General features: G+C 45.1%; 1 protein-coding gene across 1 annotated transcript in view; it reads right to left on the minus strand.

The window, feature by feature from the left end:
• Window positions 1–457: 457 nt before the first annotated feature.
• LOC149361883 (uncharacterized) overlaps window positions 458–14,391 on the minus strand; it is a 53,193-nt gene continuing 39,259 nt past the window's right edge. The window contains exons 3-6 of the mRNA XM_089569615.1: window positions 11,133–11,195; window positions 9,562–9,636; window positions 5,904–5,956; window positions 458–542 (exon numbers count right to left, since the gene is read on the minus strand). Of these exons, the coding sequence (XP_089425741.1) occupies window positions 458–542; window positions 5,904–5,956; window positions 9,562–9,636; window positions 11,133–11,195 (276 nt within the window). The remainder of the gene's footprint in view (window positions 543–5,903; window positions 5,957–9,561; window positions 9,637–11,132; window positions 11,196–14,391) is intronic.

Below are 14,391 nucleotides of genomic sequence, written 5' to 3' on the forward strand. Positions count from 1 at the left end.
ATGTTTGCTTGAAACAGCGCTCAACACCAGCTGTGACTTCCTACACAATCGTTAATTTGACTCCAGCATCAGTCCTACTTCTCTGAGCACGTTCGGCTCAACTTAAGGCTCCACGACTAAAACTTCTCTTTCGAGAAGAGTGATGGGCGTAGATATAAATGCGTGCCTACGTACAGACCTGCCTGAATTTGCGTTTTATGCTGCTCTACTCTCAGATGACGTTCGAGTCTCACCGCCGCTCACCAGAAGAAAGCGAGCGGTACTTTCTCGCACTGAAAACAAATGAGTGAAACTGAATTAGAGAATAATGACATTTTATTACATACTACGAAAGCTTTATCAGATAGCCCAGAAATCACTAAATACCGCTTTCCTAATAGTAATAAGTGGAAAAGAAATCTGGTTGATGTAATGGGGCTTATAGAGAACAGACGTTATTTGTTGCAGTGTTTTTCTTCTATCCAGTCACGAAGCTCTTGACCACATCAACAGTGCGGAGAGCATATCTGTAGTCTTTTGGCAAAAGGTGCCCTCCACATTTCGGCAAAAAAAAAAACATAAAGGTGCACAGGTGCGTGGGATAGCACACCAAATAATAATACACTGTGAAAGCGCATATGCAGCGGCTGAGAAGCAGTAAGGAGAGCTTTGCCTTTCTCTCGTGCTTTCATTGTGTTGACAGGTGGTATTTTTCCGTCATGCGTTAAGATACTTGAGAAACCGCGCTGATAGGCAAAGATTAAGACAAAGGAAAGGCGGAAAAAAAGGTCTGAAAGGTAAGTTCGCTTTCTGCCCATAACTATTTACTGTTTTTATTTATGGTACTATTTTCTTTTTTAAGCGCAACAACAGACAAGTTACTCCCTTACAGTAATAGTGTATAGGCTTACTACAGACTTTTCATAGGCGTCTTGCTTTCCTATTGATATTTCCTTTTATATATTTATACTAAAGATGTATTGCCATCAACCTGTAAATTATCTCTATAGACCTTCTGCAGGATTTGCATTTTCTATGGACTAGTCTATAGGAATCCTGTATGGAAACACTGTAGTTGGTTGGTTTATAAGGTTCAACGACCCAAAGCGGCTCAGGCTATGAGAGACGCCGTAGTGAAGGGCTCCGGAAATTTCGACCACCTGGGGTTCTTTAACGTGCTCTGACATCGCACAGTACACGGGCCTCTAGAATTTCGCCTCCATAGAAATTCTACCGTCGCAGCCGGAAACGAACCCGCGTCTTTCGGGCCAGCAACTGAGCACCATAACCACTGAGCCACCGCGGCGGCTTATAGAAACACTATAGACTTTATAGACAAGGGTATACACCAGTAAAAAAAAAATTGTGAGGCTGCTCTGGCCATAGCCGATGTAGCGAATATTATGCAGTACCTGATATACCGTCCATGTAGTTCATTACTAGGACACCGCGGAGGACAAGTGCTAAAAAGGATGCGCTCCGTTTTAGGCAGATTTCACTGAAGAAAATGCCGCTGTCAATGATTCCGAGGATTTAAATAAATGGCAGCTCAGCAGACTACGGCAAGGAGGCCAGATATCGCCCTCAGACATCGGCCACCACGCCTTTCTAAGCTTAAATCCAGTGCACTATTAAAACTTAATGTTCTCGAGAGGAGAGGCTCCTACTGGTAATAAGACTGTTCTAGAATTTCAAGATTTTGCGCTCGCATAACTGTAGTTATCTAATATTCCACTAATGGCACTTGTTTCCTGAGCGATGCAAGATATTAGCAATGCTTCGTGTCAGTCTGTAGCAGGGAGGACACGTAGACGGTGCAGAGCTCGTCATTGCTTTCTGCAGGATTGCATTACTTCGCCACAAACTAAATACACACAGTAAAAAAAAACATTTCTTACCAAGCCCCAATAGATGCCACCATACCGCATCATCGGAAATTTGGTAGTTAAACCGAGGTTTTCGTATTTCGTGTCTTCATTTGTGGCGGGAAATAAAGCTTTCTTTAAGGCGCCAGCCTTCCTTGCCCCACTGAGCGATAACGTTTCCTATGTATGTGTTTGTGTCTGTGCGTGTGTTCGTTTTAACGCTCGACGGTGTCCATAAATGATGGCATCCTCATTCAGCCTGGCACGTGGCAGTTAAATTATGGATTGTCCGCATGGGGTTACTACGGAAGAGCAACCTGCATAGCACGAACTCCAGCATTGGGAGCACCTGCCATCGAAGAGCCATGGCGCACCGCTTAACCGCTGCACCACTGCGCCTAGATTGGTATGAGGACTACGAGAGACCTCAAAATGTAAGGCTGAGAGTGACATCATTCAGACGGTCGGCGCATCCGAATGCAACCTTCGGCGGTTATCAGAAGGGGTGTGGCGGTGGCTACGTACAGCCATGTGGTGGTAGAATTGCCTGTTGCGTAGCATCAGGTTACACCGCGCCGCAGCGCGCGGCGACTGCATTCCTGATGTGAGCCGGCGTGTTTACGCTTTCTCACACGTAAGCGGTCTTATCTCTGTCGACTTGTTATAGATGTAGTGCGGGCACAGCTTGAATGTGCACATTTATTAATGGGAAAGCACTCTTTCACGCGGACAAACCCTGCGCAAGAATCATTCGCACTTTCTTGTACGACAACCAGCAGGAATCTGGTCTTGTGCTCCGAACTAACCCGAGCTTAGCCGAGTTAGTTCGGAGGAGCTTCGCGCAAGCTGTAGCCAGTGGGAGGCAGTACGGTTCAATTCGGAGGAGCATGGCGCCAGCTGTAGCCATTCGGAGGAGGGCGTCGCACCACCTAATTCATGTAAGTATGCGGCGTCATCACAGCCTTCCCACCGGGTTGTGAGCAAACTGACCACCGTGGCACGTGGGAGTTAATGACTGGCCGCGAGAGGCTGTTCGGGAGAGCAACTTGGGTCGCGCAATCGCTGACGGTGGCTGTGATAGAAACAACCACCTGACAGTGCATCGGCACACGGCCTGATCGCTGCGGTGGTACTAGTGCGTGGACACGCAGCTTTCTATGAATTTAAGTATAGAATGAGAAATTCTGCATATATGATGATTATAGACCGGATTTTAGGCAAATGCCTATTTTTTGCAACGCTTCAAGGCGCACCATTTTTACATATAAGCACGAATTAGGTGTTGACGATATGTTTAATTCTCTTTTTATAGTGCCTATAAATGCCTATTTTGGGTGTCAGTGCCTATAAATGCCTATTTCCGACGTCGGTGCCTAAAACACCCTATTTTACAGAAAAGGAGCCTTAAATACGCTGTGGTTTTGCTTTCAGATTCTGTTTGCATTCGAATCCATTTCGGTTTTGAGTAGAACAAAAACGTGGCAACATTAGATGACCTCGTGAGTTGTGTATTGTGTACGTCGGATGCGTACACAATGGCAACCACGTCAGCCGAAAATATCGAAGCAACCTTTTCTTATTTTCTTCCATTTTATCGTAGCAGCTTGTTGATGACTTTGGCTGTTTAAGTGGTACTTGACCAGATGGCACCACATTTCAGAAAGTATACAGAGTAAGTTATAGGTTCGTCCAAATAATTCCCAGTTGGTTCCAATTGAAACCAACTGTAAAATGTTCCATAAACCTGTTCTAAACAGTTTAACTGGTTAAAATTTCCACCTGGGCAACCTGCCTTATTTTCGTTCCTTGTGCCCCAGCCGCATGCCATCTTCATCAAATGGCATTTGGCGGTAATCTTGTTGGAGCAGGCCACACTAGACAGCCGGCAGTCGTGCATACATACGAAAACGCATTCGTGCACTCAAACCATAGATTAAATGAATCAATGACTGCTTCCATTGCTTTAACAGTGACTTCTAGATGGATGATGTTTATTTTACCATGGATCCTAGTGGGTGTACGTAGGCCCGTGCAAAACTATGATTCTTCTCGGCATATTCCGCATCAAGCAGCACTGTGTGTAAACATTTTCTAGCATCTCTTATTGATGGTTTTCACACCCTTCTAATGGCAGGCACCATTTGATAGTCGCGTGGCTCCAGACACGTGAAACCACAAACTATAAAACACTGTTTACACAAATGACACCATATTTATTACTGGTGAAGCATCGTGTATGCCTGCAATGAATAAGTTCAATTCCTTTGTAAGCGAAGACTGAACTCATTTGTCAGATGCTTTGAATTGACAATGTTTCTATCAATTTCTAAATACATGGCCTCCTGTTAAGGTATTCATTGTTTGTACTTTTGTACACGTCAAGCGAATTGTTTGTTTCGAGGTATACCAAAGTGTTTTAAAAGGATTGTAGCCGTCCCTTTTGCTTTGCTGAAGCATGTGTACTCTACGAAAAGTTGCGCGACAGCCTTAAAAAAAAAAAGTCTTCTAATGTTCGCACCTTGCTTAAGGTCCCAAATCATTCCTGCTGTGTTTTTGTTTTAATCACGGCAGATATTGCGCGCTGAAGTTCGGAACTGTGTGCACTTTTGATAAAGTTTATAGTGCCTATTTTGTTCCGTTAGGTGACTAAAATGCAATTTTAGCCGCCTATTTATGGCGCCTAAAACGTGCTTTTTAGTGCCTAAAAATCCGGCCTCCAAATTGATGATAAACAAACGAACTGACCGCCGTGGCACGTGAGAGTTAATGACTGGCCGCAAGAGGCTGTTCGGGAGAGCAACATGGGTCGCACAATCGCTGACGTTGGCTGTGATAGAAAGAACCACCTGACAGTGCAGCGGCACACGGCCCAATCGCTGCGGTGGTACTAATGCGAGGACACGCAGCCATCTATGAATTTTAAATAGAGAATAACAAATTCTGTATATATGATGATAAGCAAACGAAAGCCCTCAGGGTGCAGCTTAAGGGTCGCATGCTTTCGCGCGTGTACTCGGCTTACTGTTTTAAGCCCCTGCCACTTTTATATTTGCTCAGAATGAGCGGTGGGATCGGCTAGACCTCGATTTTTTACAGAACTGATTAGGTACTGTATTTTGCGCAAAATACATATATTCATTTTTTGTTGCTGGCAAACTTGTCTTGGAAATATTTCGGTGTGGTGGCTGTGTGGTGATCGTGGTTTATTATTTTATTTGCTGTCCCCCTTTTTTTAATATTAATCACCGGCTCTTTAAGACAACTTGCAAAGCGCGCAACAAAACTTTCTTTGCAATGACATCATTGAGGTCTAAATATGTCAACTTTTTAGATGAAAGTTTATTGCGCGTTTGGCATTTATTATCTCCTTTATCGAGTTTATGTTCATTGCGTGTTGTGGATAATTTCTTCCTTCGGAAGGCATGATCCAACAAAAGCATGAATTTTGCATAATGAAGGTTTTCTGCTGCTTAATGAAAGTTTGTTTTTAATAAAGAGTTCTGTAATGATTGTTTAGTATAAAGCACCACCGTTTCAATACTTCTGAATCAGTACTCTTCGTTAACATATCTTTCTAGCGTAGAATGACGTTTGTGCATGGATTAGCTTTTTTTTTTCATGACAGAGACGGGCGAGTAAATCCTGAGATTTTCTGGAGTTTTTCTCTATTGTGTTCGATGTTAAAACATGTCTTTGAAAAGGCAAAATATTGCTTTTTCTGCTCCAAGTGCCCGCCGAATACCTGCCCATAGTGACATGTCTAGCTCTGCGCACTGAAGGCAAGTTCTCCAGCCTGCATTAATCGCGAGCAACACCAGCTGTAGCATTTCTGGCCATGTGATGATGATACAACTCTCCTGCTTGCGTGAGGAGTGAAGCACGAATCCTTGATCAATACTGGCGTCTCGTTGTTTCTTCGATCGGCCGTACAGCTTCCCGTTTGGTTTATTGCAGGTTAAAAAGAGGCTTGACAGGTTTGCCAAAACTTGCTATAATGTGCACATAATTACTTCACGTTGATGTGAGACGGGTGAATAGAATCATAAAAGGAAACTTACCAGTATCTTGGTGGTAAATTCTGTTGCGTTCAAGGTGTAGTCTTCAAGGTAGTACTGAGATGAAAATGGAGTTTAAAAAGTGCACTTCGTCAATGGCACTAAACCAAACATTTCCTGCGGTGAATGTTTGAACTCGCAGCTTGAATTAAGCCGTTAGACGACGTTAATTTTCCCGGTATGAAATCGAAAACAATGAAATGAGAAGGAAGAAACCATGAGCTGTTGATTTTGATCTAAGTTGTGATGAGTCGTCGGCAAACCTTGTCATGACCACGTGATCACAACGCTACCGGCGGGTTATAAAAGGAGCTGCCTGACTAAATCGTTCGTTCTTGTTGCGTCATTCCTGCTTTATGCTATATAACAGTGGGGACGAGATAGCGCGCAGGCGCTAGGCGAATTCACCTGGGCAAGAATTAGGGCCGGGCGGCCACCGGAAATGACAGATGCAGAAAGTACGTGACCTGATTATCGTGTTTGGCTAGAGGCTTACTTCGAAGCCCATAGCATCGCGGAACAAACGAAGAAGCGAGCGCTACTCATAGCTTCTTTCACAGATAGTGCGGTGCGAGTGGTGCAGCGGCGGTGTCATCCAAAAAAAGTGAATGAGCTGAGTTACGAAGAAGTCGTCCGGCATTTGGAAGACCACTACGCTCCAAGAGTTAACGAGAACAGGCAGGTTGTGCTTTCTTCATGCGCTCGCAAAAAGACGGGGAATCTGCCCATGACTTCATGCGGAAATTAGACGGCTAGCGGAGAAGGGCAACTTCGGAACGTCACGGGAGCGCATGTTACCGGACAGAATTGTGCGCGGTGGGCAAGATGAAGACGTCTGGCGACATTTACTGACTCAACGGAAGCTTGCACTAGAGGAAGCGGAAGACATTGCTGTCTCGGCACAGAAATCCTCCCAGAACGCCAAAAGCATGCACTCTGCAGAGCCAGGAAAGGTACATTTTGCCCGACAAAAGAGCCGTTCATCGAAGCCGCGCCCAAGGCTGGAGAAGCGCGATACTCGTGGAAGGTGTGGTGGCGAGTCGCACACTGAGGAGGAATTCAAACACCTTCACGAGGTATGCCACCGGTGAGGCAAACGAGGACATCTGTGCCGAATGTGCCAGTCCAGCACAAGTTTGCTTCGGCACGTATCGCACCAGGCATGCCAACGAAGCCAGGGCTCGTACGCAATGACAGCAGCATGGGACACGAGCTCGGATGGCAGCGAAGCCCTGTACGCTATTGTAGCGGTTCTCCACCAAGAAGCCAGCAGCCGCAAGGTTCAGCCAATTTGCAAGGACATTAATTGGAATAACGTCCCTTTTACTATGCTGGTGGACACAGGAAAACCCGTGAGTGTCATCTCCGTAACTACGTTCCGGAAGTACGAGGCGCTGTGGCCGCCGTTGCGCAAATCGCAGCTTAAGCTATCCTGCCTCTTGGGCGAACTTCCAGTCGTCGGACAGCTCAGCATGACTGCTACTTGCGACGGGAAAAGCTTTCCGGGTACGGTCCAAATGCGTGTCCAAATTTTTTTAAGGCCCGTATGGTCCCCTACGCTTTGAGGGATAAGACATCGGAAGCGCTGGACCAACTGGTTGCGCAAGATGTCCTGGCGCCGGTGACAACCGCCCAATGGGCAACGCCAGTGGTACCCGTTTTAAAGGGCGATGGGCCTCTCCGAGTGTGCGGAGACTTTCGTGTGACAGTGAATGCAGCCACAGTGTTGGAACAGTACCCGTCGCCTCGAGTGGACGACATTTTTGCTAAGCTAAATGGCGGAGAAGTATTTACGACGTTGGACTTACGCCAAGCCTAAACCCAGCTACCTTTAGACGGGGATGCCAAAAACATACCAGTCCTCAACACTCAGAAAGGCCTCTTCTGTTTCAACCGACTACCTTTTGGCGCAAGTTCTGCTCCAGCTATATTCCAGAGGCGGATGGACGCGCTGCTGGGCTATATTCCAGGAGTGCAGGTGCACCTGGATGATATTATCATCGGTGAAAAAAAGGACGATATGTCAAGGCTGAAGAGGGTGCTGCAGCGACTGTGTGAATACGGTCCCCGACTGCACAAGGATATGTGCAAACACCAGCGAAACGAAGTCACTTTTCTCGGCCATCGGATCGACGCTAAGGGTCTGCGGACGAAGGACGATAACATCAAAGCCGTTGTCGAAGCCCCAGAACCTACTTCGGTGAGCGAGCTGAAAGCTTTTCTCGGACTTGTAAATTATTACAGCAAGTTCTTGCCCAATCTGGCCACTGTGCTGGCTCCGCTGTACGCCCTCCTAGCTAAAGGGGCGAAGTGGCAGTGTAACAAGGGGCAAGAAAAAGCTGTTCAGAAAGTTAAGCAGGCAATTGTGGCTTCCAAGTTCCTTGTTCATTTCGACCCGGATAAGCCACTGCGGCTCGAGTGCGTTACAAGGCAACTGAGGATCACTTTCACGGGCAACAAAGCATCAACGAGGGAGGAGAATATGAAGCTCAGAGGCAAACAAAAACTGCTGGCATTCGTCTCTCCCGTTTGTAAATTACTAATGCTGCTTGAAAACTTGGCCAAAATAGTGCTAGCGAGGACAAGGCGCTTAGCAGATCGTATGGACATTCTATTAGAAACGAGAAACACAAAACAAAACCTCCCCTAATAAAAAAAATGTTTTAGAAATTTTATTAAAAACGGGGATGAAAAGAGAACTCGAACGATAAACCTTGTCATATACTAATGCCAGCAAAAGAGAGGACTGCTGCAATACACGTTATTATATCAAGTTAAGGTTAGAAAAATTGCGATAGCTCGACAGGCAATGAGACTTAATAAACCAAAATCACATAACGCGGATTTCTGCTAGAGTAGCAGTACCATTTCAGATTCGAAGGCTTCGACATTATCGTTCTCACTATGGGTGCCAGATATTGTGTACACATGTACATTGTGATGTTAGCAGTGTAAACACGTGAAAATATTTTATCTGGCATAAAACCGCTTCCTTCTCGGCTGAATAGCTAAATTCAAGGGTACCATCTTTTTAATCGTATGCAATAAAAAAATAGGCGGCGATTCTTTTGACCACTGGTTCAACGAGATGCTTCCACCAAAGTAAATATATTGGCCGTCTCTTAAACATAACTATTGGTATTGAGCTACCGGGCAGTTAGACTTGCGTAATTTTTAACATTTTCAGTGATCGACGTTTCCTGATGCTGCAGAAAATAAAATTGCTTTTAACTACAGTTTCCTGAGTATAGATGCGTTCGATAACGTGTTTTGTGGACGCTTGGCTTTACAAGCATATTGTTGTGGACCTGAACCTTCATACAGCCTCTGCTGCCTGAATACACTCTACACGTTCTTTTTTAATAAATAAGCATTGCCTTTCTTCCTTTCCAACCCGTGCTTCCTTGACATTAGTTTCCTTGATTCACTGACGTAAAGTTGCTAACATCGATCCAGGGCAAATCCTGATCAAGCTTGTAATTTGAGCCGCAGCTACTATATAGTTATCGAGGTTTGTGGTTATGCGTTAATATTTGCATCATAACATGCTCATACGGTCACTGATGCGTACCATTACAAAGCTTAATATCGCATGGATTTCCATAGCTTGGGATTGGCTCGGGGCATGGCTTCAAAAAATAATTTAAAGACAAAATACTTACAGGATGAAGAATTTCAGTGATTCGACTGACTTTCAGTAGGCAGTTGCGAAGGCACTTCAGGTGTTCGTCAGCGTTCTACAGCAAAATACAAAACATTTGCCATATGCTCATTTAGTTCATAAACTTTGATAGAGAGAAACTACGGCCGTATTAGGAAATAAAGGTATTATAACAGTATTATTTTCGCTGATCCCTGCAGCCTGCTGTTGTTGCATATATTTACGTTATCCAGCATTTTTAGCAGACGGTGAAATTTTGATCAAACTGTGCCGAAGCTCTACTGGCAATTCTATACAAAGACGTGTTTGTTTGGATACAATTGTGCATGCCTCACCTTGTGACAAAAGAAATAATATTACATTATTTTGCCACTGCACTTTAACATTAGTATTCACCAAAAAAACTTTCACAAGCACATCAGTGGTGCAGAGGGCCTAAAACGTTAGTACTACATAGGAAGAATGAGAAAAGAAATATTAGAAATGGCTAGCAGTAAAAGCTTCAAAGAACGTCGGGTAACCTCAGCGGCCAGCCTTGGCGGGGTAAGAATCTTGAGGCTCCCAACCAATCAAATAAAGTCGCTGGCCTCTTTCTCGGGAACGAAAAATTGGCTGAAGATTATTAGATAGCAAAGTGAAGCACTGGATCAAAATGGACAGTTTCTTAAGGACTGCCTGCTTCTTTTAAAAGGCTAAAAACACGACATGTTAACAATGGCATTAAAACCTAAGAGCAGCCCTGGGTCAAAGGATTGCATTCCTTCAAAATTTGAATCAAGTGCTTCTTTTTTAGTTTCCTGAGTTTGAAGATAAGACTGTGACAAGGTTTACTGTGAGTTCGTGTCTATATTCTTCACCAAGCGGTTTGTGTTGTTTTCTCAGCATGAAGTGTAATGTGTGTGCGTGTGCGTCCAATCCGGAGACGAGATCAAATTATTCAATAATCCTTCCTGGTGCCTACAGGTCTGGCAGTCACGCAAGACGGCCATTACAAAGTGCAGCTTGTTGTTAACCTCATTGTCTAATGAAGCCATTTTGCTCTCAGGTTATTTCGGAGAAATTTCGGGCAGTCTTTATGCGGTATGTTTACTTGTTTTATATGTATATTACGGGCAAGTGCGGTACATGCATCAGCGCTCTCGTTCCCGCTGATCCGCACGTGACAAGGAACCCAGCAGAATTTTATTCTACGTCTTTGAGCATCAGCTTTTATTACAATATGTATTATGTCTCCTCTCATGGGTTCAACCGCGTTTCTGGGGCTTATTGCTGTCATTACGCTTATGGTGTAAGTCAACATAACACTGTTCTCTGTTTTTCTTTCTTATTTCTTCTGCAGCTACAGCAATGGCAAAGCATTCTGTTGTGAAAATTGAAGCGCACTGAAGCGGCCTGACGACTTTCTCAGATTTCCCTTTCCTTGATTTCCGCACTCCCTACATAGAGAACAGTCTGTGTAGAAATTAGAGTAATTTTTGTATTTTTCCGTTCCAAAAGCTAAAGTACAAAGCCATTGGACACGAGATGCCACGAAACGCTAACTATGAAACAACGCTATCTTTTTGTTCTTACTTTCCTGCACGGTTCTGCATACGAGTAGCACAGGCGAATAGCAGCGCACAGTTTATGTGCTTCCTGCAAAACAAAAGAAATAGGCGATCAGTTCGACTCATGCGGCAGAGTATTCGCTAACATTATTGTCCCCCGCGTACGACTACCGGTGGTGTTATGCACATTGAGTTTCTTACTATTACCTTGAGGGAAAGCTGGCGGCGCTGTACTTCAGCCACCATGGACGATGAAAGCACCATGGGACGGTGAGCTACTTGTTGCGGGACAGCCGTATTTGCTCGGGAAAACGGAGTGGCACTACTGAAATGTTTCATTCCAAAAACGCTATTCGTGCGTGCGCAGATGACTTTGGCGCGAACGCAGTGTGCAAAAGCCATAGTAGTCAAAACGCAACAACAGCCGACGCCAATAAAAGGTTTCACTTTTCCGAAATGCCATTAAAAATCCTCTTAAAGTATCTAAGCAACATTTTTTAAGCAAGAAATGCTTTTAGCTCCCGTTGTCGGCAGTGTGGTGACGTCACGCCGAGACCGAGAGCCATCATCCGGGCACTGAAATCCACTCATCCGGGCACTGAATTCCAGTCATCCTGGCACTGAAATCCACTCATCCGGGCACTGAAATCCACTCATCCGGGCACTGAAATTCACTCATCCGGCACTGAAATCCACTCATCCGGGCATTGAATTCCAGTCATCCGGGCACTGAAATCCACTCATCCGGGCACTGAATTCCAGTCATCCGGGCTCTGAAACGAGAACATCCGGGCACCGTACGAGATTTAACGAGATTTAACGAGACTCTCTAAGCCCTCCTACACGACCGGCATGCAAGCGCCGGTTGGTCTCCAAATGAGACAAAAAATAACTGCTGCCAGTGCCTTCTCAATGTTTATCAAGATATCAGTGGAGCTGTGGGTTTGATAATGCACGGAATTATAATTTCCGATTTCTAATAACGCGTGCAAAAAGCACATAAATGCCACGTTACACTTCGTTGTCATTCGTGATCCGGGGGAGAAGCGCTGCGTTCAAAGGGCAAGGCATCGCGCCGAACGGGTGGTGGCGTTCCTCCCTTCCTTTACGGTGCGGTTCGGGTGTCCACCGAGATGGCAGAGAATTACTGCGCCATTTCCTTTCCTCAAAAAACCTTGCGTTCAAATGGCAAGGCATTGCGTTGAACGGGTGGTGGCGTTCCTCCCTTCCTGTACGGTGCGGTTCGGGTGTCCACCGAGATGACATTCGGCCCGTAAACATTTCATGCTTACTCTACTCTCGTTTACGGGAGAGGCAGAGATTTTTTAAACATATATACTTTTGAAAATGCACCTCTTAATTACGAAATATTAGTTTTTGTAGTGTTCATTACATGCCCAATAGGAAAGCTAGCCATCTTTTATTTTGGGCAAACTTTGCATTGATATGCTTTTCTGCTTATTTTTTGCAATTTACAGACAGGATATTGAATGTTGGGACATTCGTATTTATCGAACACCTTTATTTTTGCACTATTTTTTGGCCAAAAGTTGTAGTTCTGCAGTCGGTATCTCCCCCCCCCCCCCCCCCACCATGATGCTTTGTGCGCCCATGGGCTGAAGTGGTCTCGACGTGTCTCCACGCAAACTCCCACGGACAGGTTGCCAGCTTTCAGTCTAGGTAATAGTAAGAAACTCTATGGTCATGCAGTCATTCCGTTACAGTGCGTCGTTCCGTCGCCATTCCCCCCCCACCCCGTCTCGACTCTTGTTGACGCCCGTGGTTTTCATCACGCCGCTCGTCGCCTATCACCGACTCGGCTCTCTCCACTTTCTCCCTTCTCTCTCTCCCCCTCGTTCATACTTCTTGTGCCGAATTTGCCTCTCCCCCCAAGGCTTCACTCACCGCCTCCTATGCCGTAGGCTTTTTGCGCTGAAGACGGTTCTAATGCTACCACAATAAATAACATATCGCTTTCAGACTTTTTTTGTAAACACACAGAAGAATCATCGTAATGCATTGTTACTATTAATAGCATCAATAAAGTTCAGTAACTGCAATATTACCGGATGTTTATTAAGTCTGTGTAATGTATGTAAGCGATATTAATAGAATCAATCACGTTGAGTAAAAGCGCCACAATACGATCTTTCAACAATGCTTTGTGATATATGTAGCTATGTTGAGTGAAGTTCGTTTCAGGAATTTCTTTTAGATTCAGGAGATTTAGGCCAGGAAGGGCACCAGACAACGTCCTTGATGACGAATGGATGTTGCACGAAGAAGAGAAACTGAATGTAGCATAAAAATTCAGCGAAAGAGAGCAGGTGTCAACGCAAATCGAAGCGCCACGTAAATCTTAGCCGCCGAAGCTGACTGAGCACATGGATCAATTTGAACGGTTTCCCATACGGCGCTGTACGTCTTCTTTGCTGCTGGAAGCCTGACCTCATAACGCAATAAAAAAAATAAAACAACGCACACTTTTGCAGTCGTGCACGTCTGCTCGTTGTTCCGAGTTCTAACTGACCTCCGCCGTGCTCTCTATTTCATATTTTTTACAACAGGCACTCCTAATATTCAGTTCGTTTACTGTGGGCTTACTCTTCTGAAGTGTGCGCTGTACCTTTCAAGCAAAGTGGGTGTTGAAAAAAATTAGAAACGGTCTCCGTTCTTCATTCTCTTTACTAAGACTTTTCTCATACCTAAGACTCGCATGGGTATGCATACGTAGTGAACCGAACAAGTGCGCCTGAGATGAGGCAGTGCCATGTATCTTACACACGGGCCCGCTTTCACTAGGACCTCGTCAAACTTTGCTACAGGTCTGGTAGGATTGGGATGACGCTGTGACAAAAAATATCCTCGCTCTCCCAGAACATTTTTTTTGCGTTTGGCTTGTGCCCTTAAGTGTCAAATGATGAAGCGGAGCCTTGCCGTGAGATGCGTGCGGCAGTTCCTTGACTTCTGCGCCAGTTCTGAGTTGTACGACATTGTTCTTGACATTGCAGACGGGAACAGCAATCGTCACTTTAAGGCTGACTTGCGCCATCATTGAAAATTAGCTTATTCAGCCATTCCAAAAAACTGCGCTGTCGCCCGCCTTCACGACGCCGCTGGTCGATCTGCGTAATAGGACTTCGCGCTCCACACGCACGTGTGGGCGAAAAGCAAAAAGCCTTATTTCCAGGGGCGGAACTCTCTGACGCGTTCAGATTGCCAAGTATGTTTGTCTATTTCATCAAGGCTTGTGGAAAGGTCGATTCAGCTTTTGTGCTTGCACA

Source organism: Amblyomma mixtum, chromosome 2, assembly GCF_055824585.1.
Source record: "Amblyomma mixtum isolate Tamu chromosome 2, ASM5582458v1, whole genome shotgun sequence".
Taxonomy (NCBI): domain Eukaryota; kingdom Metazoa; phylum Arthropoda; class Arachnida; order Ixodida; family Ixodidae; genus Amblyomma; species Amblyomma mixtum.